At 36.6% G+C, this 19,960-nt stretch overlaps 3 protein-coding genes across 8 annotated transcripts in view; 1 reads left to right on the top strand and 2 right to left on the bottom strand.

Annotated features, from left to right (window-relative positions):
- Sulf1 (Extracellular sulfatase Sulf1) overlaps positions 1 to 3,224 on the bottom strand; it is a 57,474-nt gene extending 54,250 nt beyond the window's left edge. For 3 of the 5 annotated variants that reach the window (XM_076784053.1, XM_076784060.1, XM_076784056.1), the window contains exon 1: positions 2,938 to 3,224. The gene's annotated coding sequence lies outside the window, so the exon portion shown is untranslated. The remainder of the gene's footprint in view (positions 1 to 2,937) is intronic. The other 2 variants (XM_076784058.1, XM_076784059.1) reach the window with 1 other exon arrangement.
- Positions 3,225 to 7,748: 4,524 nt separating this feature from the next.
- Uxs (UDP-xylose synthase) lies at positions 7,749 to 10,784 on the bottom strand. Of its 2 annotated transcripts, XR_013081808.1 has the most exons (5): positions 10,444 to 10,784; positions 9,608 to 10,312; positions 9,204 to 9,524; positions 8,020 to 9,125; positions 7,749 to 7,940 (listed from the first exon to the last, which is right to left on the bottom strand). XR_013081808.1 is itself a non-coding variant. In XM_076783756.1 (4 exons), exons 1-4 carry the CDS (start codon positions 10,502 to 10,504, stop codon positions 8,857 to 8,859), a joined length of 1,356 nt encoding a protein of 451 aa, XP_076639871.1. In that variant the 5' UTR covers positions 10,505 to 10,784; the 3' UTR covers positions 7,749 to 8,856. The 2 variants fall into 2 exon arrangements, 1 of the variants encoding a protein (XP_076639871.1); XM_076783756.1 differs by having other exon boundaries at positions 7,749 to 9,125.
- Positions 10,785 to 10,912: 128 nt separating this feature from the next.
- Positions 10,913 to 19,878, top strand: LOC143351802 (tripeptidyl-peptidase 2-like). The gene is made up of 18 exons (XM_076783753.1): positions 10,913 to 11,133; positions 11,697 to 11,825; positions 11,941 to 12,108; positions 12,741 to 12,901; positions 13,001 to 13,164; positions 13,260 to 13,592; positions 13,678 to 13,947; positions 14,044 to 14,355; positions 14,438 to 14,594; positions 14,674 to 14,861; positions 14,938 to 15,092; positions 15,170 to 15,387; positions 15,465 to 15,699; positions 15,761 to 16,011; positions 17,047 to 17,273; positions 17,821 to 18,278; positions 18,374 to 18,589; positions 18,678 to 19,878. The coding sequence occupies exons 1-17, from the start codon at positions 10,972 to 10,974 to the stop codon at positions 18,581 to 18,583; spliced, it is 3,798 nt and encodes a 1,265-aa protein (XP_076639868.1). The 5' UTR covers positions 10,913 to 10,971; the 3' UTR covers positions 18,584 to 18,589; positions 18,678 to 19,878.
- Positions 19,879 to 19,960: the final 82 nt, after the last annotated feature.

The raw sequence follows: 19,960 nt of genomic DNA, 5'->3' as shown, positions 1-19,960 counted from the left end.
ATGACAGACTATTACTTGTGTTTTTGATAGCACTGTAATACGAAAAACACTAGAAACTCATCCAGTATCGACCACGTACAGCTTATGTAGGCTATTAACTTTTACACGTGTTATTCAGTACCTGCTGGCCGTCTACCGGCTATCGTCGCAGAGGTAGCGATCGTTCTATCTGAAACGAGGGTATAAAGTTACCTGTCCTGTGTCGTTAATATACTTGAGAAAGTTATTCGTCGATAAACACGAAGGAAGTCATCGGGTATCCGGATTAACAATCGTTCTTTGAATAAGCAGCACTGCATCGTATGCTATTTATTAAATACCGCATTATGCTAAACTGTTTAATTTGACTGGTGATACGTATACCGCGAAGTCTAAATTCAACTTAAAAACGATAACAAGTACGTCCAGTCTTTCGTTCCGACATAAATCCGAAGCTATAGAGGCTCGACTTGCATTGTTCTCGATTAAACTTGCGACATTAAATTATTCAGGGAATTAAAACATTTCTATCGTCCTTATAAACTTGAATATTAAAGTTACATACGCAGAACTCGTTGCTTACTTTTAGATAAAATTTCAGTAAATGACTTCGGTAAATATGTAGGTAATTGAGAGAATCGTTTCGGTAAATGAATGATTGCAAAGGAGGGATAAGTAAAGTTTGGATACGTAGTTATTTGCTTTAGAATTATGTAGTCAGCTGCGATCATTTGAACTTGAAAATTATTTCACAAAAAAAGCTTAAACAATCCACTTAGTTTACTATTCGCATCTGTTTTGTCATAGTTACATAAGCAGCCGCTCGAAGCTGAGAATATATTTTTAGCTGAAATGTCGCCGCATTGTCAAAACAATCGCAATAAAATGTAAAGTAAACTACGCGTAATTTCCTTGGAAAGAAATAATCGAACGAAGGATTTTATAGAAAGACAATTTTAAATTTTTCGAGACACAAAATTAAAATGAGTTAACGAGGACTATCGTTGTCGGGATCGAATAAGCTTGGCCGAAATACATCGAAGTCGGGTCCTAGGGGCGAAAAAGTACCGTTGCCAAACGGAAGTTGATACCAGCCAAGAGTTATCGGATGGTGGAAAAGTTATCGTCGGATTTCGTGGACGTTGCCGGTCGGTCTTGCGGCGTTGCTCTTGGCTTCGATAATATTGATCTTGTCTGGCTGACGATAAAAGTTTCGCGATTTCTTTTGCCGCGCGAATCTCACGCTTCGAACAGTCCAAATATCGTGCTATTTATTTAAAGTCACGTTCCAAATTTCTCGGTCCGACTGCAACCGTTCGCCCATTCGGTGAAGAATAACGAAGACTAATTTGTAGCACCCTTAGACGATAATTTGAGCTTTGCTCTCGCAGAAACCATTGTCGCAATACTTTAACGTTTCATAGATTTCCCGTTAACCCTTGCAATTTCCGAAAAAAATTAAGTTACTCATAGCGACTGATTACTTTGTCGATGATTCGTAAGCAATGCGCTAAAACATGAGTTTCTTTAGTCTTGATTTTGAGACTCCTACCACCCGTAAATGTAAACATGGATGTTAGTTCAGTAATGAGCATGGCACCGTTTCAGAACCGTACTCCATATTCGCGTAAATCGAATCGGCTGTATGCAGGGGCAACGCGATTCGTTCCAAGCAGAGACGAACGACTTACTGCGACGTGACCGTCGTGTTAAAAAATGAATTCGAAATTTACTACCATTTCGCGCGATTAAACTTTATTATTCGTTTAACGCGCGCGCGCGCATGACCGCGTCTCGACTATTTCGCTTTCAATTAGAGGATCTTTAATTTTGCGCATTACCATCCCGGAGCTTTACGACTCTCGCAGCCGGAAATCAACGACGGTAAATCGATCGCCCTCCGGCCACTAAAACTTGAATTCATTGCCTCGTATGGAAAGCCAATGGTGCCTCATAACCAGTTATTAATTAACGCAACGTTCTCGCCGGAAAGAAGCGAATTTCGTGATTCAAACTAAGACCGTTTAAAGACTACCGCTTTATTCTAAATGCGAGTTTAATATTTTCTAATCAAATATGTAAAGTTTTACATGATTCAGTGTTTTGACCGATTGCTGATTCAAGACGATCGAATTTCCGTAACACGAAACAGTTGCATCGTATAGCAAGCCTCAATGTACAATCACTATGTTGAATGTACAGAAGCTAAGCTTGTTTAAAATCTCGGTTGATACAGGATCGTAAACTCAAAAGCGTAGCTTCCTTGACACGTGCATAAAGGCTGTATTCGGCATGAAAATATGTAGTACGAGAGAGTAATGTGCAATTTCGTTGATCACAGGCAAACATATTTCAGCAGTAAAAATATTTCGAAGCGATCCGAATTGTCCATTCAAGGCCGCGCAGAGCGGAGGCGCGTCGCGTCGGCGCGAAATAAAACGTTCGTCCCGCAAAATATTCGAAAGTCGGTCGTCTCGAACCCGAGTTGCATATCGGTCCGGTCGACACACACATTCAACTTTTTTTTGCGATTCTTCGATATGCACACCCGGTTGAGACGAAACCCAACCCCTATATACATCGTTCGATCTCGGTACAAAGAGGTATCGTTTTCGGCGCGAAAACACCATGATTTTGATCGACCAACAATCGCGATCGCTGAACGAACCACGTAACACCGCAGAACGGTTCGCATGAACGAAACAATTCGATGACAGCAGGATCGTTTGAACACCGACGTGATCATTATCAAAAAAATCACGATCTTCATAACGGACATTCAACACCGAAGGAAAAGATTTCGAAGAGAAGATTTTGTACAAAACGGAATACGTAGGAGTTGTCTATTGGCGAATACCCAGTTACCGATTTATATTGGTAATTGGTAAGTCCCGGTGATCAAAAATCGATAAACAATACTGCAAGGTAGAAGGGAACGAAGGTATTATCGGTACTCACTTTCGCGTCTTGACGATGTTGAATCTCCGTGTTGTTTCTTTCAGGAGAACGTCCTTTCCGTCCTCTCCACGAGAAGAGAGATCCGCAGAGCGACGTGGCACGCAACGAACGTTCTGTCGCAGATGAATGTTTGTGGTTCCAGGCGGTTGCACGACTCAAGACGAACCGAAAGAGTGCACGTGGCGAGAAAGCAAAGCGCGGCTGCAAAAACGACAGGCTACGATACGACCTCCACGACGGTCGCAACGAGACTGAACTTCCAGTCCGCTACTCCAGCCTGGAAACAGCTGCTCTGCCAGCCAGCGCCAGAAAACTACGTCGCCTGGCCGTAGAGCGGTGCTCCGCGCCAAGTGCATCTTCTGCGTCCAGATTGGCCGTAGAAGGGGAACCACTGCAGAAAAATCACGTTTCACCCTGTTGGGATGGCCTGGCTAGCAGGCAGTTCGCTGTTCGCCACATGCGTTCGCCGACTCGTCTCTCGCCTTATGAAACCGCTTTTACGGCGCGTCAAGCGAGAGTTAATTGAAAGTTCCTTTGATGTTATTGTCTGCTGGGCCTTGAAACTCTCTTTTGTTTGTTTTGGTTTATTATTCATGAGATATCTAAATACAACGTTCCGTTTGTACAAATACTGATGCTACCGATTGCTCCAAAGTAGTCTCTATTCTAGACGAACGTTGAGAAGAGACATTGTAAACAAATCACATTTTACCCTATTATCACTGCACCTAGTTTTTTTTATTACGCATTTGTATTACGTGCTCTTAAATGATATATAGCAGAGGATGGTAAACTTTTCCAGAAAAAGTCCATTCTCTCTGTCACGCTTTTCGCGCCTCGCCTTATTTTTTATTCCCGGATCGTCAGATTCAAAGTTCGTACGTCACGCAACAAACATGCGAACGGTTGCTCTCAGCGGGGGAAACGTATCGTGCACGGACAGCAAAGAGTCTCCGAAGTATCGGTGGCCCATTGCCTGAGAATAGCTGAATACGACCCTTCGCTGACAGCTGCACTCAGGTGTAAATATTTACATTCCGTGTGAACCTCGGGGTCGTTCACTCGACGACCGAAGCCCGTAGCTCCGAACGACGCCGAATTCGTATTATGGCCGTGGATGCAGTCTCAGCATGAATATAATCTCAAACGCTTTCGATCGGTCCGCGTGAATCCAACGGTAAAACTAATCGGCACGAAGAATCGCTATTTATCGTTAAACGTCGACGTTCAATGACCTCTCTGTTAAAATTTTTCCAGATAAGAAAAAGTCACGAATCTACCAAGTCGACAACAGGCTTAGTAAATTCTACGTGTGTATACACACGTAGGTGTTCGAGGGAGAATGCAACACTAGCGGTATTTTATTAGCCAGCTACTAATATGCATTTACTACGCTTACCCCGTCACTTGCCTAACTGTACCTAAACGTATTACAGTGACTAAGTTGGGGGTTACTACAGAACGTATAGTTTCAAACCCGCGGCTGTCGTGACGACGACGTTTATTGTGCCAAATTCGAGAGGAAAGTTTGAACGGTCTTCAGGTGGTTCAACGACCAACAGTGGTATAGTTCGAACCCAACGACCAGCCCTGCAAATGATAAGACCAACTTCGAGAGAAGTCTGCAGCGTAAGTGGCCATGAAACCTTATCTCAGCACTTAGGTGCGCTAACAGCTATTTGGTAGACAGTAGCAAATATTAACCTACGCGTCCCAAGCTATCTTCGACAAGAGTCTACCGTTTCCTGATTCGTGTTTATGTCTCGTATAAAGACTGCTAAAACTATGTTCGAGTCTCTGAATCATCGAAAGCGGCTTAAATCGTTTAATCATGTTTCAACGAGATAGTTGATTTAATGCTTCGCGCGTGGCAATCGATCGGAGCTCGTTCATCAAGATCTCGGTCTTTCGACACTCGATGCTCTTGGCGTTGAAATTATACAGACACCTCGTTTTTATCTCGTGTCTTGACCACTTCGTTAAACAGTCTCTCCGCGTGTCTTCTCGCGGGAAACAAATCGTAGCTCTCTTCTCGCTTGTTGAAGAGCCCGGAGCCACTTGTTTTGGCGTGGACGATCGGTCGTTCTGAAGTACGTTCGTGCATCCGAACCGTTTCCCCGATGTCGTTTTCTCCACGGCTCGGCCAAGTGCCGCATGCATAAGTAAATCCTCGTCGAACGCGATCGGATATTTATTTAGACACCGGTGCGGAACTCGATGGCGCCAGAATATTTGCGATATTGCAGACCGTCTCCAGTGGGCGGCAATGGTTCAGGTGAAATATTTATGCGCTTTGTAGAACCCACACGACCGAGCCTTTCCTTCCAGGTGGAAGTAGAATTCGCGAGAAAAGTTCGTGGATTGTAGAGTACGCGGTGAAGTATGCCTTTAAATACACCGGAGCCTATAAACGTGGAAGCGAGCATTAATGTTCTGTACTTGCTTGAAACTCCATTCAGTTTTCAATGGAAAAGAGACGCATTGTGAAAAAAATGCGCTGCAGAAAACAAAGTTGGGTTTAACACACCAATGTTCTATATTTCATTTCATCACTTCAATGCGCTGGCTGACTCGACGCTGACATTACTGCGTTAAGAACGCTAAGGAACGCAAAGTTGCAATTTGTTTCTATCCGATTACAATTTACTGCGAAGAAAGCGACAAGTTATGCACAAATTTATAATTTAATAACGATTATTACGATGTTCGTAGTACGCGTAAAAACGGAGCGGCCACGAAATAAGAAGTCACACTCTCGATGGAGGTGTGTGGTGCGCATACATGCATTTGCATAATAATTTTACGAGTTCATCTTCCAAACAAGTACAAATACTGTTCGCTTCTGCGTACTCCCTGATTATTCTGTTCTGGTTAAACCAGCCAGCTGTCAGGCGAGCTCTCACGCAAACGCCTTCGTCTATCACGTCTATTTCTTTCCGATACACCCTGTGGGCATAATTAAAGTCTCGTATATCATGTGTAAATATATCTTGATGGCGTGTAATAATGATGCTTAGATACGTTTGTGTCATGAGATAATTGCACGAACCATTCGCATACGGTAGCTTTCATAGTCTTCTGTACGTCTAGAAACATTATCGCGGTAATACGATACTCGATTTTTACGAATATCAGCTGCTTTTAGACATATAATAAAATTGTTAAGACCAAAGTTAAAAGTTAGTAAAAGCTTCAATATTTTTACGGTGTCGTAGGATGCATTTTTATTGAAACTATGCTTTTGCTTTTGTCATTGATCGCAAAGACGCAAGAATATTGGCGCGCTAAAAGGTAACACGTAAGGTAACGTTAGAGAATGTGTGTCGAGTAGTCTGCGACCCTTTTCGAATCTGTAACACAGTGCGGTCAAGAAGCCCGTTGCGCCATGCATAATGCAGAGGCACAAAGTAGAGATGATCAGGCTACAGGTATCGAGGATGTTAAATCCGTAATGAAAATTTTCAAACACTTAACTCGACTCGAAATATTTATTTACCGTAAATAATTTAGTCTCGCCCAAAGAGGGTACCTGGCGTTTTTATCTTGGTATCTCGTGTTTTCCTTGACTAAGTAACGCATCATTTCGTTTCCTATGGTGGCTACAAGAAGCGGTAGGTTACTCGCGCTAAACCCACGTTAGACGAACGATCCCCGTCTCATTTACCAATAAACAGGTCGAATTACCAGCAGATCACCGGTAAGAGTTACTTTACGGTGAATTGGGTCACCTGTTCCTTCGGTCTCTCCAAACAGGAAGTCGTTCAAGTTTGTCGATTATACTGGTGCTCCTCGACCATCACCGTGCATCTTAACGAGCAATAGTTACGTCAAAAAAAGAACCTTCATAGTAGAACCTCAAGAAATTGATCCCTTCAAATACTTATATCTTGAAAACAAAACCTTAAATTACAAAATGTCAAAGGACCTTTCTTATCGACTTACTTCGATACTTGCAGAACTCCATTTTTCTGCCACCACCGAAGCTTTACCGTGTCTCGTTATTTACATGGACAGCCACGCAAAATAAAAACGTAAAGTTTGATTAAAATGAAGTGCAACCGGTTGTGTGAAATAATAGTGACAGAGGAGGCGACTACCCGAGCTTATTTCCTTTTGGCTCCATAACGATTAGGTCATCTTCACCCTTGCGGCATTTTCATCTGGTACGACAAAGCCCCAGCATATCCCGGATGCGATGATTATCATTAAGAATCCCAGTGAGTCTTATTGCCCCTCCTCGCTTTCGTCAATCCACTCCAGTTGCCTCTGTTCCTCGTCACCCTGGTTGGTGGTTCGTTCTCTTTCTGCGGAGACAGGACGACCACGTGCGCCCTGTCAAGGCCCACGCGACACCCATTACGACCAATCGGCCCTTCAAATACGCTCTTTAACGGCGCAGGCGATTCTTCAATCTTGCGTTGGAATGCGTCTTCGACAAGTGGTGTACGTTTGTCGGAATTATAATATTATCTACTTGGATTGCAACCGGACAAGAAGAATCATGAGGTCGTTATGCAACAATGTATACGCTTACTGACTCGGTGGTCGTGAGTTATTACGAGTAAAACGAACAATTTGTTCGTGGCGATTGTCCCTTTCCACTCTTGCGCAACATTACTTGCGATTGTTAATAAAACGGAAACGAATTAAACAGTGGATGGTGGAAGAATATACAGAGGATATGTCGTAAAAGTGTTGATTCATAAATAATTTCCAAGATTAATTGAAGGAACCGAGGTAATAAAAGGAGAAATCGTATAAGCGCATGTTCTCTGTCGGACTTTTTTGGAGTTTGAATCATTTTCAGTATATCTGCTTTATAAAACATTCTCTATTTTTCAAATTTTCGTCTCAGAATTTTTCAAATACACAAACAATGAATACACAATTGACAATACATTGTAGTGTAAATATCCATTTCACATTGTCTTTCTACACGTAGAAGCATGATAGTTCCTCACCCGCGTTGAGTTATTCGTACGTAAGTTAGATTAATATAATGACTGTAACGGAAAGGAGATACCTTTACAAAGCTATTCACTTATTTACTCTTGTATAATTATTCATAAAGTATAAAATTACTTTTCTGTTTATATGTTCTTCAATATTACAGTATCGCGGCTTACGATTACAGGATGTATATATCACACAATACGATTTCTATATTAATACAAAAACTCGTTTCCCGTTTTACAGAACGAGAAATATGGAAACACCCCTCTTTCTATGGTAAAAAATACGGTGACAGAAACATTCCTTAAAAATGTACTATTTGTATGCGCATACAAATGCACATTAATTATGTTACTATGATACATGTTTCATACATTTTACAAAACACAATGAACATGTACAGTCGGAGGAGAATCGATTATATAGAAATATTAAGTAAAATCAGCTCAATATATTAAAGTTTGTATGTATAATTTATCCTAGTAATACGCACAAAAAAAAGGATATCAATAACTTCCACCAGCACCGTTACTTTCTCATTTATATCGAACAATTTTGAGAACTATGCGATCGAAAATTTCTTACATAAAAGACACGTTAGAAACACGATTAATATTTTTTAAGGATATAAAATGAGTAGAATGTTTAAAGCAGTGACAGTTAAAAATCAATCTTGCAATCACGGATAGTAAAAAAAATTACTTACGGAACTTTACAAACGTAATTTCACATCTTGAAGCTGAAAGAAAGTTGATTATACCTGACACCCTACACAAATATACAGGATCAATTTCGCAACAAACATTTTGTATTTGTTAAATCAAGAGCATGTATCCGTTAATATTAAAATTATTACGAAATTCAATTTGGACGGGGAATCTTTTGGCACATAGTGGTCCATACCTTAATGGCACTTTTAAGCCACTCTTAAAAGTGGATAAATTAATCGTGTTAACATTTAATCTTCTAAAGTTGTTCAACTATATCATGATCGTTTTTGTAAGATTTCTGGATAAAACTACTTTTTTGAGAGTGCTTTGTTCTTTGTAATTCTTTAGCGAAGTACATTATTGTTTTTTTAAGTCCTTCAGCTAAAGGAACCTTTGGCTCCCAATTCAAGAATTTCTTAGCTCTAGTAATATCAGGTCTCCTTCTTTGAGGATCATCTTCGACCGCAGCAAGCTCAACGATTTTACTATTTGTACCAACTAGATCTTTTATTATAAGTGCAAACTCTGTAATGGTTCAAAAATATGTTTCCCATAAGATATTCAACTCTAAGAGTACTGTATTTTACAACGGTATGTACTTGCCTTCTATTGTATGTTCAACAGGATTTCCAATGTTCACAGGTTGAGTATAGTTAGATGCCATTAAGGCAACTAGTCCATCGACTAAATCAGACACATACTGAAAAGATCGCGTCTGTTTTCCACTACCATATATCGTAATTGAATCATTCTGTAATGCCTGCAGAATAAAATTCGAAACTACCCGACCGTCGTTCATATGCATTCTAGGACCGAAAGTGTTAAAAATTCGGGCGACGCGAACCGAAACACCCTCTTGCCGCATGTATGCATAGCTTAACGTTTCGGCAACACGTTTTCCTTCGTCATAACAAGCTCTTGGCCCTATAACAAATGTTATAAATTTTGATTTTCATTAATCACGGAATGATTCTTAAAGCGCGTTACAGTAATATAGACGACTATACCTATAGGATTCACGTGACCCCAGTAAGTTTCTGCTTGAGGATGCTCGTTAGGATCTCCGTAAACTTCGGATGTACTAGCAATTAAAACTCTTGCTCCTACCCGTTTTGCAAGACCTAGTATATTTATTGTACCTAAAGTATTCGTTTTTATTGTTTTTACTGGATTTAGCATATAGTGTGGTGGACTAGCTGGGCTGGCAAGATGATAGATTTCATCAACTTCTAAATAAAGGGGTCTAACTATGTCATGGTGAACAAGTTCAAAGTTTTCATGACCAACCCAATGTTCAACATTGCGTTTTCTTCCAGTGAAGAAGTTATCTACAACTATTACTTCATGGCCAGCAAGCATTAAACGGTCAACCAAATGTGACCCAACAAAGCCTGCTCCACCAGTGACCAAAATTCTTTTTCGATTTTTATAATTAAGGAACTTGACTGTTGGAAAATCCTTTGACACTCTGTTCTCAATTTTTGCTTCAAGATGCTGCAATTTACCCTCTAAATCACGAATTCGTGTCTTTGCTTCTTCAATATTTCTAATGTCTGTATAAGGTGTATCTTCTTCAGCTTCATCAACTTTTTGATCAACAATTTCAATGTCATTTACAATATCCCTTACATGAGATTTACGGTCCCTTGGGTGAACTCTAGGAAAAGATTGTTCTTCTTCTGGGCTAACTAACGTTTTGTAGAAGCCTAACACTGCAATATTTGAAAAATATGGTATTTAGAAATTATAAACAATATCCATGCCGCATCCAAAACCGCTACTTACAATTGATAAGTGATAGAAATCGAAAATAATGCAAATATGTTAACTTTGAAACACTTACCTAATATAACACAAATCACGGAAAAGGCAACCTGTTTCATCTTTCGTGGAGTAATAACCATGCTTTAACATTGCGCATGCCTTGGTCGAAGATACTCGCGTTAATTTTCCCTCGATTTGTCACAGATTGTCAACATGACACTGTGCAGTGAAAGCAATAGGTAACGTTTGATTGTATCAGACATGTCATTTTTCGAACTTCAGGATTTAAAAACATAACCTCTCACAATAACACTACCGTTCAAGACGAAACACTATTCTTGTGCAGTTTTCGTTTAATTATTGACGTGATTCACGTGATGCTGGTGCTGCTATCTGAGCAGTCTGACACAAACGTTCCACGGATTTTGTTACTTGCTGTCTGTTTGGTCTGACGTATCGTAAGCCGATAACTTAACCTCAAAATTCCAGCGTACACGCGCACGCAGGCGCAGATCCTGTTTTTTGATTGATATATAAGGCTGTAGCAGTACAAAGGAAACATCTCAAGTAGTTTTTCTGGAGTCACGGTGGCAGTGGCATTTGAAACATGGCAGACGTCATTGATTGTAATTTTCCTGTTTGGGGCCTTCTGCCTAAAAAAGAAACTGGTGTCACTCAATTTCTTACCAAATATCCGGAATATGACGGCCGAGGAGTCATCATTGCAATTTTCGATTCAGGAGTTGATCCTGGGGCTCCTGGTATGCAGGTACGTAAGCTATTGTGCCAGACACGCCTCACGGTTGTTCAAATTACAATTTTTTTTCCTCTCTTCAATGTTGATCAAAATTTTTTGCTTTTGTAGAACTTTATACAGTTGCAAAAATCTCAGCATAATGAATACGATTATTTTACTGACTAGTTTCTGTTTATTTTGTCTATATACAGAATGAGAAATTTGGCATATTTCCGTTTTCATTCAAAAAGTAAACGCTGTATAAGTTACTTTTTTTTAATTCAATTTGGCAGTAGATATCCGGTGTATTGTAATGGAAGGTGTAATTGATATTGTATTTTTTCCGATTTTCGATGCAATAAAGCTGATTGCTTGTAGGAAGTTTCTTATAAAATTATGTGGTTGCTGTGTACAAAAATGAACTGTATTAATCATTTGGTCTTACTTTTAAATATCTCCAAATTTATGTTTGTCATTCTTTGTCTTATGATAACAGTAAAAGGATGATGCAGCAAATTCTTGCTTGATCATTGAACAAATCAATTTATATATAAATAAAATTAAATGTTCAACCATATAACAAATATATTATATAGGTAACTACAGATGGAAAACCAAAAATCATTGAACGATATGACTGTAGTGGAGCTGGAGATGTAGATACCAGCAAAGTTGTACAAGCACCCGATGGATATATAATTGGTGTCACTGGACGTAAATTAAAGGTATAATTTAAACAATTTGATTACAGTAACATTAGTAATAATGAAGTTGTGTTAAGGTCTTAAAGTTCATAGTAATCAATATATGTAATATTAGACAAAAGAATAATATTTTCAGGTTCCAGCCAATTGGCGAAATCCTACTGGAGAATATCACATTGGAGTAAAAAATTTATATTCATTATATCCAGGAAAATTAAAAGAAAGAGTATTATTAGAACGGAAAAAACGTCTATGGGACAGTTGTCAAAAATCTGCACTTGCAGAAGCATCTAGGGAACTACAAGTAAATAATTGCATTAATTATATTTTGACATTATTTTTTATTGTATTAATAAGTTTGTTTAATTTATTATGCAAAGTAATTTTGTCATACATGCAAAATCAATATTAAACCTGACATAAATTTTCTTTAATATTTTATGCCTTAGTATTGATCATTTATTTTTTATTTTTTTAAATTAAAAATTTGTATAGTAAATGAATTACAATAGCCTATATGTTAACACATATATTCAAGAGCGAGGTTGTAAATAGGATTGTAGACCATGTGATCCAAAGATAGGGTTGTTGTGGGTACATTAAACCATTCAATTAAACGAGGCCAGTTTCACAATGTGTCACAGTGATCTCTATCTAATGCTATATTTATATTTGGCAGTTTGATCCACTGTAAAGCCATTGATTCATTACATAATAGTACTTAGATAAAAGATGGAAACTTTATATTTTTTCAATGTTACTTTTTCATTTATACAGAATATGGTATATCAATGAAATTTCTCATGCTTCCTAGTAATATTTCTAAAAACAATTAAACTTGATTAAAATATACATAAATAAATACACTGTGTGGGTATGTAATTGTTAATGGGCAAAGACAATGTAATTTTTATGTTCTGTAACTATTGTACATAGGAATTTGAAGCAAAGAATCCACAGTTAACAACTTTAGAAGAAAGGCTAAAAAAAGAAGAACTTGAGGCAAGAGTTGAAGTACTAAATAATATTGAGAAAAAATATTCTGATGTAGGACCTACTTATGACTGTGTTGTTTTTCATGATGGTGAGGTTTGGAGGTAAAGATGTATGGAGGATACTTTTGGTGTTTGCATGTGTGTTAAAACTTCAGTTTCTATAAACATTAGTCTTTCATTTGTTTTTGTTTTCTGTTATAGAGCGTGTATCGATACTTCCGAGGAAGGCAACCTGGGAGCTGGTGTATGCTTGGGAGAATATACCTCGACAAAGCAATACGCGCCTCTTATACCGGAAGATCAACTAAATATTAGTATTAATGTACACGATGCTGGAAATACATTAGAAATTGTTAGCTTTTGCTGTAAGTTTTAAGAAAATATAATCGTTTTTCTCATTTTTTCAAATAAAATTAATTTAAAAATAACATAACGCTACGATTCAATTTTTATGTTGCAGCAAGTCACGGAACACATGTAGCTTCAATTGCAGCAGCAAATTTTCCTGATAACCCAGAATTAAATGGTGTGGCTCCTGGTGCACAAATTATTTCATTGACCGTCGGAGATGGTCGCATTGGCACGATGGAGACAGGAACTGCGGTAGTACGGGCAATGATACACATAATGAAACATAAAGAAAAAATACATGTCATAAATATGAGTTACGGAGAACACGCGCATTGGTCAAATACCGGACGAATAGGAGAATTAATGAACGAAGTTATCGATAAGTATGGTGTAACATGGGTGGCATCTGCTGGTAATCTTGGACCAGCTTTATGTACTATTGGTTAGTCGGCAGAATCTGAAGTAGATTTAATATGTATTTAAAAATATTGCACTTTTTAAACTTCATCCATTTCAATGTCATATAGGAACACCGCCAGATATCAGTTCCAGCAGTATCATTAGCGTCGGTGCTTATGTTTCTCCAGACATGATGGTAGCCGAATATTCGTTAAGGGAAAAAATGGCAGGTATGCCATATACTTGGTCATCTAGGGGTCCGATGATCGACGGAGGAGCCGGTGTCACCGTATGTGCTCCGGGAGGAGCTATAACCAGTGTTCCCAATTTTACACTAAGAAAAAGTCAGCTTATGAATGGTACAAGTATGGCTAGTCCACATGTGACTGGAGCTGTTGGTATGTGCATAATGATTAATGTTTAGGTATATTAAGTATTGCATATTAATAAAAAAAAAATACAGTTTTATGTGTCGCCGTTCGTTTACATTATAGCTGTACTTATATCAGGACTTCTTGCCAAAGGCTGCCCTTATTCTCCATATAATATAAAAAGAGCTCTCGAAAACACAGCGTTGTACATATCAAACCTAGATCCTTTTGCACAAGGTTCAGGGTTGTTGCAAGTTGAACGTGCATTTGATAATCTTATTACGTACAATAACGTTCCCGAAAGGGATGTAAGATTTTCAATTAGTTGTGGTGCAAATAACTCGAAAGGGATTCATATGAGAACTGGTATCATTGACCGGCCAAAAGATTATGCCATTACCGTTGAGCCTGTATTTCTTAATACCGAAAATACTGGTACAATTTGACATATTAATTAGTGACATTCTGTATGTACAAATGGGGTATAATTTGTTATAATATTTAAATACTTTTATAGATCCGGTACTCAAAATTGCTTTCAATTTAAAATTAACTTTGGTGTGTGATGCATCTTGGGTTCAATTTCCAACTCATCTAGACTTAATGCACATGGCTCGCGCATTCGCTATCAGAGTCGATGCTACTAATTTACCCGAGGGTGTTCATGCAACTAGGTAAAAAATTGATACAACGTGGTACAATATTTTTTTAAATGTTATAATATATAACATTGATGCTAATTGCACCTTACAGTGTTAGAGCTTATGATGTAACAGATATTGGAAAAGGACCAGTGTTCCAAATACCAATTACTGTAGTGCAACCACAAACGCTGCCAAAAACTGCAATCCTTCCAGATTTGACGTTTACGAACGTTTTATTTAAACCCAATACAATTTACCGCCATTTCATTCTTGTTCCAGAAGATGCAACATGGGCAGGTAAATATTTTCCGCGGTGTATTTTTATATATATTTTGCTGTACATATATCAATGTTTTTGTTTGATTCCATTTAGTTATCAGATTGAAAAGCACGGAAAAGGAAAAAGTTGGCAGATTTGTGATTCATTCTATTCAGTTGAAACCTCGTTTAGCTTGCAAGACTCTCGAAGTTAATAAAGTGATTAGCGTTACTTCTCAATCTGAAACTGTTCAACCATTTTCTGTCCAGGTACTGTAAATTTCTATTATATAGTTTCACAAAGCGTGCGACACTATTAAGTTTAACTTCGTTGCAAACATATATAGGGAGGATTGATCTTGGAAGTGGTTATTGCAAAGTATTGGGCAAGTTTAGGCGATATGTTGATCGATTATTCTATAGAATTTCATGGTATCCATATGATAAACGGTAATCTCACGATGCAATCTGGCGATGGAATAAATCGTTTGGAATTGCGAAGTTCGCTTAGAAACGAGGAAGTAGTTCCCAGTGTTTCTCTCAAGTCATCTGTGCAAATTTTAAAGTACGCATCCTTAAAATTTCATGTATAGCGTTCGCCTTTAGGTTGAATCTTACGTGTATTTCTTTCTAATGTTGTAGACCCACTGATGCTAAGATCGCTCCTTTACGGGAACGAGATATAATTCCACCATCGCGACAGATATATGAATTACAGTTAACGTACACGTTCCACTCAGCAAAAGCAACCGAAGTAACTCCAAATGCAGCACTGCTTAGTGACTTATTGTATGAAAGTGAATATGAGAGTCAAATGTGGATGATCTACGACAGCAACAAACAACTCGTATCTTGTGGGGATGCATATCCATCTAAGGTAAATTTTACTTGGATATTAACATTGAAATATAAATTAACAATTTTATATTTTGTTACAGTATACTATCCAAAAATTAGAAAAAGGTGATTACACTTTGAAAATGCATGTACGACACGAGAAGAAAGACTTACTGGATAGGTTAACAGACATGCCATTACTTCTAAGTCAAAAGTTAAGTAATCCGATTAGTTTGGACGTGTATGTCAGTCAATCGCAAGCTATTATTGGCGGCAAAAAAATGGTAGCAGCTTCAATTCCACCTGGACATATTCTTCCATTGTATATCGCTCCTATGTCCAATGAAAGCAAGTAAGTGTCCTACTTCAAACATGAATTTTTATTACTTTTTTGCCATTATTTCGTTTCGTTAATTAAATTAGACTAGTGTCGCAAAGCATTTCAAGTTATGATATCCAGTTATAAAACATTGATTTACACTTAATTTATATTTATTTCTAAGCACACATACTCGTTAAATGTGGCAGTATATATTTATTTTGTTATGTAAGTCAATAAATGCACGAGTCACTATTACAACACGGTAAATGTAAATGTTCAAAAGGTGTTAGGTTCATATCAATAATTTAGATTACTATTCACTTTCAATCAATATTAGCCTTTTTTAAATAATTATATATATGATTACTTTTCTAAAGTGTTACTAAAGTAATTATTTTTTTTTTTCTTCCAATATTGCAGCACTGAAAATAAGTGAGTTTACAGTATTATTTTTATAAACATTTTTGCACATTTACATGCTTTACATGTAGTTTAAAAGAGTGTTAATTTAGTAAAGGTATAATTTTGAAATACTAATTTACAATTACATACTTTCGTTAATTTTAGTACGAGCTTAGTTCTATAATACATATCCGTCAGATGCAATAATATTTTAATGCAATTTTAACTGTAGGTTATTTTTTATGCATTGTTATATTTAGATTTCAACCATGTTTTACTGAAATTTTTTTAATACTAGAAAAGGAGTTAATTAAAGCTTTTTTTAACATATATTATATAAAATCTAGGCTTATCGGAAAAGTTGCAAAAATAATCGTGTGGGTATTTACAAACATGATACTCCCTTACCTATAATAACTAAGATATTTTACTCACACTACTTCATTTAGTACATTTCTTTGCTATATTATATTTGCAACATTATGTATTTCATGCTTTTGGCGAATGCTGTTCATTTTTCTTTTCATTTGAGAAGCTTCAATCGATTGTCTTTGATTTCTTACCTATTGGCTTTGTTTGTAATGATTCGGTAGCGAATATTTGACAATGTCCAATTTTAATTCGCTTGAAAGAAAAGTGATTTCTTTCTTCTTTATTTTAAAGAATTTCCAAAGGTGCAACCTTGGGTAGTTACCTGCAGGGTACATTAACTTTCTGCAAAGATGATATTGGAAAGAAAGTTGATTGCCACCCGTTTAAGTACATTTTATCAGAACCAACCAAAAAGAGTAGTAGTTCTGCTATTAAACCAGACAAGGAAAAAACTACTAAATGGGATGAATATAATGAAGCGCTTAGAGATTTGAAATGCAATTGGCTCGGAAAGCTGGGTAATCAGATTTTTCGTAAATTTATTACTATTTATATATGAACATATATCATGCAAAATATTACCATTGTCATACGAATTTCTTTGTTTCTCTTTCCGGTTTCAATTCTACAAATAGCGCCTTCTACGAGTAAGTTCTTACAGTGTGATAGAAGATTATTTAACATTTATGTTTTAAAACCCTGTGCAATTCGATTTAAACGGTGGTTGAATTCTGTGATTACTATCAATCTTATTCCCGTACATGTATTACATGCAATGTATAACAAATAATTTACACTGATCTCTTTATTTTTTTGTGACTGATATTCAAAAGAAATTATTAGCTACAGTATTCGTGATATGTCAGTGTGATTGTAAAATGATTCTTTAATGTCTAAAATCGTCATTACTTGCACGCATAGTATGGTGTAAAAATATTGTCATATTTTCCATAATTATTTATTCCACGTGTCAATATGAATGCTATCCATTTCTCCATAACATAAACGTATATATCCATTATTTTTATGGTGATAACATAATTAATTTATCGATGTTGACGATAGAACCTGGAGAATACGCAAATCTATTATATGGAGAATTGAAAAATCTTTTCTCGGATCATTTACCCGTTCATACTGCCATGCTGACTTCTTTGGATTCTCCCGAAGCTCGACGTCATGTGCCACATGACGATCTCTCAGAAAGCACTGTTTCTCTTGCAAACCAAATAATAACCGTCGCTGATGCGGTAATTACCAACATAGACCAAGATAAATTATTGGCATATTATGGTTTAAAGAATGATCAGCGTGCTGACGCCGCGAAAATTAAAGCAACTATGGAGAAACAGAAAAGTAGCTTGATAGAAGCACTAGTAAAGAAAGGCTGTGCGTTAGCTCGATTGTACGTACACAACATGAAAAAAGGAGAAGGAGATCGTGCGTCCTACGAACATTTATTAGAGAGTGTTACGAATCATTGGCAAGAAGTACAGAAATTTGCTGAACCAACTGACAGCAAGGCAAGAAATAAAATATTAGTTTGTTGGAATTTAATGACTACATTTAATTATCTAAGGGACGTGCATAAGAATGAAATATTTCTTTTCGTTCATAGGTCCTTATTCTTTCATTGTGGCATGCCCATATTAATAATCATAGCGGTCGTTATTTGAAATTACTGATGCGTTATTACGAAGAAAAACCATTAAAAGAGATTGACGAAAAATGCATAGAAATTGCAAGGAACTTAGGATGGGAACATTTATCATGTCATATTACCTCAAGTATACCAACACGTTATCCTACTTCATACAAATCATTTTGATCAACGGTAAATGAATAATATTTAGATTTTAATAAAGTTTTGAAGTTAACATAGTTATAAAATAAACTATAATATCCGCATCAATACGTTTTAGGTATGATAAAAAATCATTGTCTGATGTTTTGACGAGAGGAAATCTAATCGTGGAAAGCAGTTTCCAATGCAGCTCTGTAATAGCAGAGGTGTTTCTGTCGAGCCATTCAGGTGTATTATACATTTAGGAAGATATAATTTTATTCATATTACAAAAAAAAAAACAAAAAAAAAATAAGAAAAAGTGACTCTAGAAAAATATTTTAATTTTTTAACATAAGAAAATAAATCATATTCGTACCCATGTATATAATTTACTTTATGGAAACCGTGGAACAGCAGACAAACATTATAAGCAGTAACGTGAAATATGGTCTTCAACAAATGAAATCATTTATTAATTTTTATTCGCCAAGAAAATGTGTGATGATAGGTGTACATGTACTTGCACAAAGAAGACGTTAAATTGCTTTATCAAAAGTATCATTGTTTTAATATTGCATTTTTATAACGTTTACCGCATGGAAGAAGACAAAAGCATCAGAGTATCATGGAAACTGTTATCAATTTAGAAAGTGAATTTTGTTAAATAACAATGTGTTACTCAAAAGCATTCATTTTAACTAACACAATGTATATCATTCAAACTCATCTAGGTTTTTCCATTTTTACAATATATTGAATGTAAATATATATATATATGTATACATATACATATATATATTTACACGCGCGCGCGCAGACACACACACACACGTACACATACGTGTATTTTCTTCACATCCACAGAATGTACTTTATTATATTAAATTCTGTTATTTATAACTGTACACGCAATTTATATCAGTATAAAATTTCTGCAAAATGTGTTTTCGATTTCTGTTATCGAATGAATGCTTCATCCATCCTGTTTTACACTTTACACAATAAGTGCTATGTGGCACTTGTGTATATAAGGAAATAAATAAATAGCTAGGTAGGACGTTCTTTAAATTTTGCGAATGCTGAATATAAACAAGTTTTGTTTTTTGATGGAACTTTGTAACCAGATAAATTACTACATAATTATTAGACTGTAACAAATCAATATTAATTGCACACAATTACAACGTCGCAAGTGAAATATTGCGATACTAAAAGGCAAGATACAAAGGATAAAATTTGGTTTGATTAGGGAAATGTAATTGTAACAAATATATTTAGTTGGACTAGGTTTTAACATAGATTCATTATTAAGAAATAAAGCTTGAGTATCTTGATGACACATTGTACTATTTTTATTAAATGACTGAATACGTAAATAACATGCATACTAATCAAAGTTTCTAATTTTGAAATATACTT

This window comes from Colletes latitarsis, chromosome 2 (assembly GCF_051014445.1).
Source record: "Colletes latitarsis isolate SP2378_abdomen chromosome 2, iyColLati1, whole genome shotgun sequence".
Classification (NCBI taxonomy): Eukaryota; Metazoa; Arthropoda; class Insecta; order Hymenoptera; family Colletidae; genus Colletes; species Colletes latitarsis.
This window is presented reverse-complemented; position numbering and strand designations above follow the sequence as displayed.

Bases quoted from the DNA above. Each gene is read 5' to 3' on its own strand.
- LOC143351802 (XM_076783753.1), top strand. From the start codon at position 10,972: ATGGCAGACGTCATTGATTGTAATTTTCCTGTTTGGGGCCTTCTGCCT. The intron at 14,595-14,673 runs GTAAAAAATTGA...TGCACCTTACAG, and splicing joins GAGGGTGTTCATGCAACTAG to TGTTAGAGCTTATGATGTAA. The intron at 17,274-17,820 runs GTAATCAGATTT...TGTTGACGATAG, and splicing joins CAATTGGCTCGGAAAGCTGG to AACCTGGAGAATACGCAAAT.
- Uxs (XM_076783756.1), bottom strand. From the start codon at position 10,504: ATGGTTATTACTCCACGAAAGATGAAACAGGTTGCCTTTTCCGTGATT. The intron at 10,313-10,443 runs GTAAGTGTTTCA...CAAATATTGCAG, and splicing joins CGTGATTTGTGTTATATTAG to TGTTAGGCTTCTACAAAACG. The intron at 9,525-9,607 runs GTATAGTCGTCT...CATTTGTTATAG, and splicing joins GGGTCACGTGAATCCTATAG to GGCCAAGAGCTTGTTATGAC.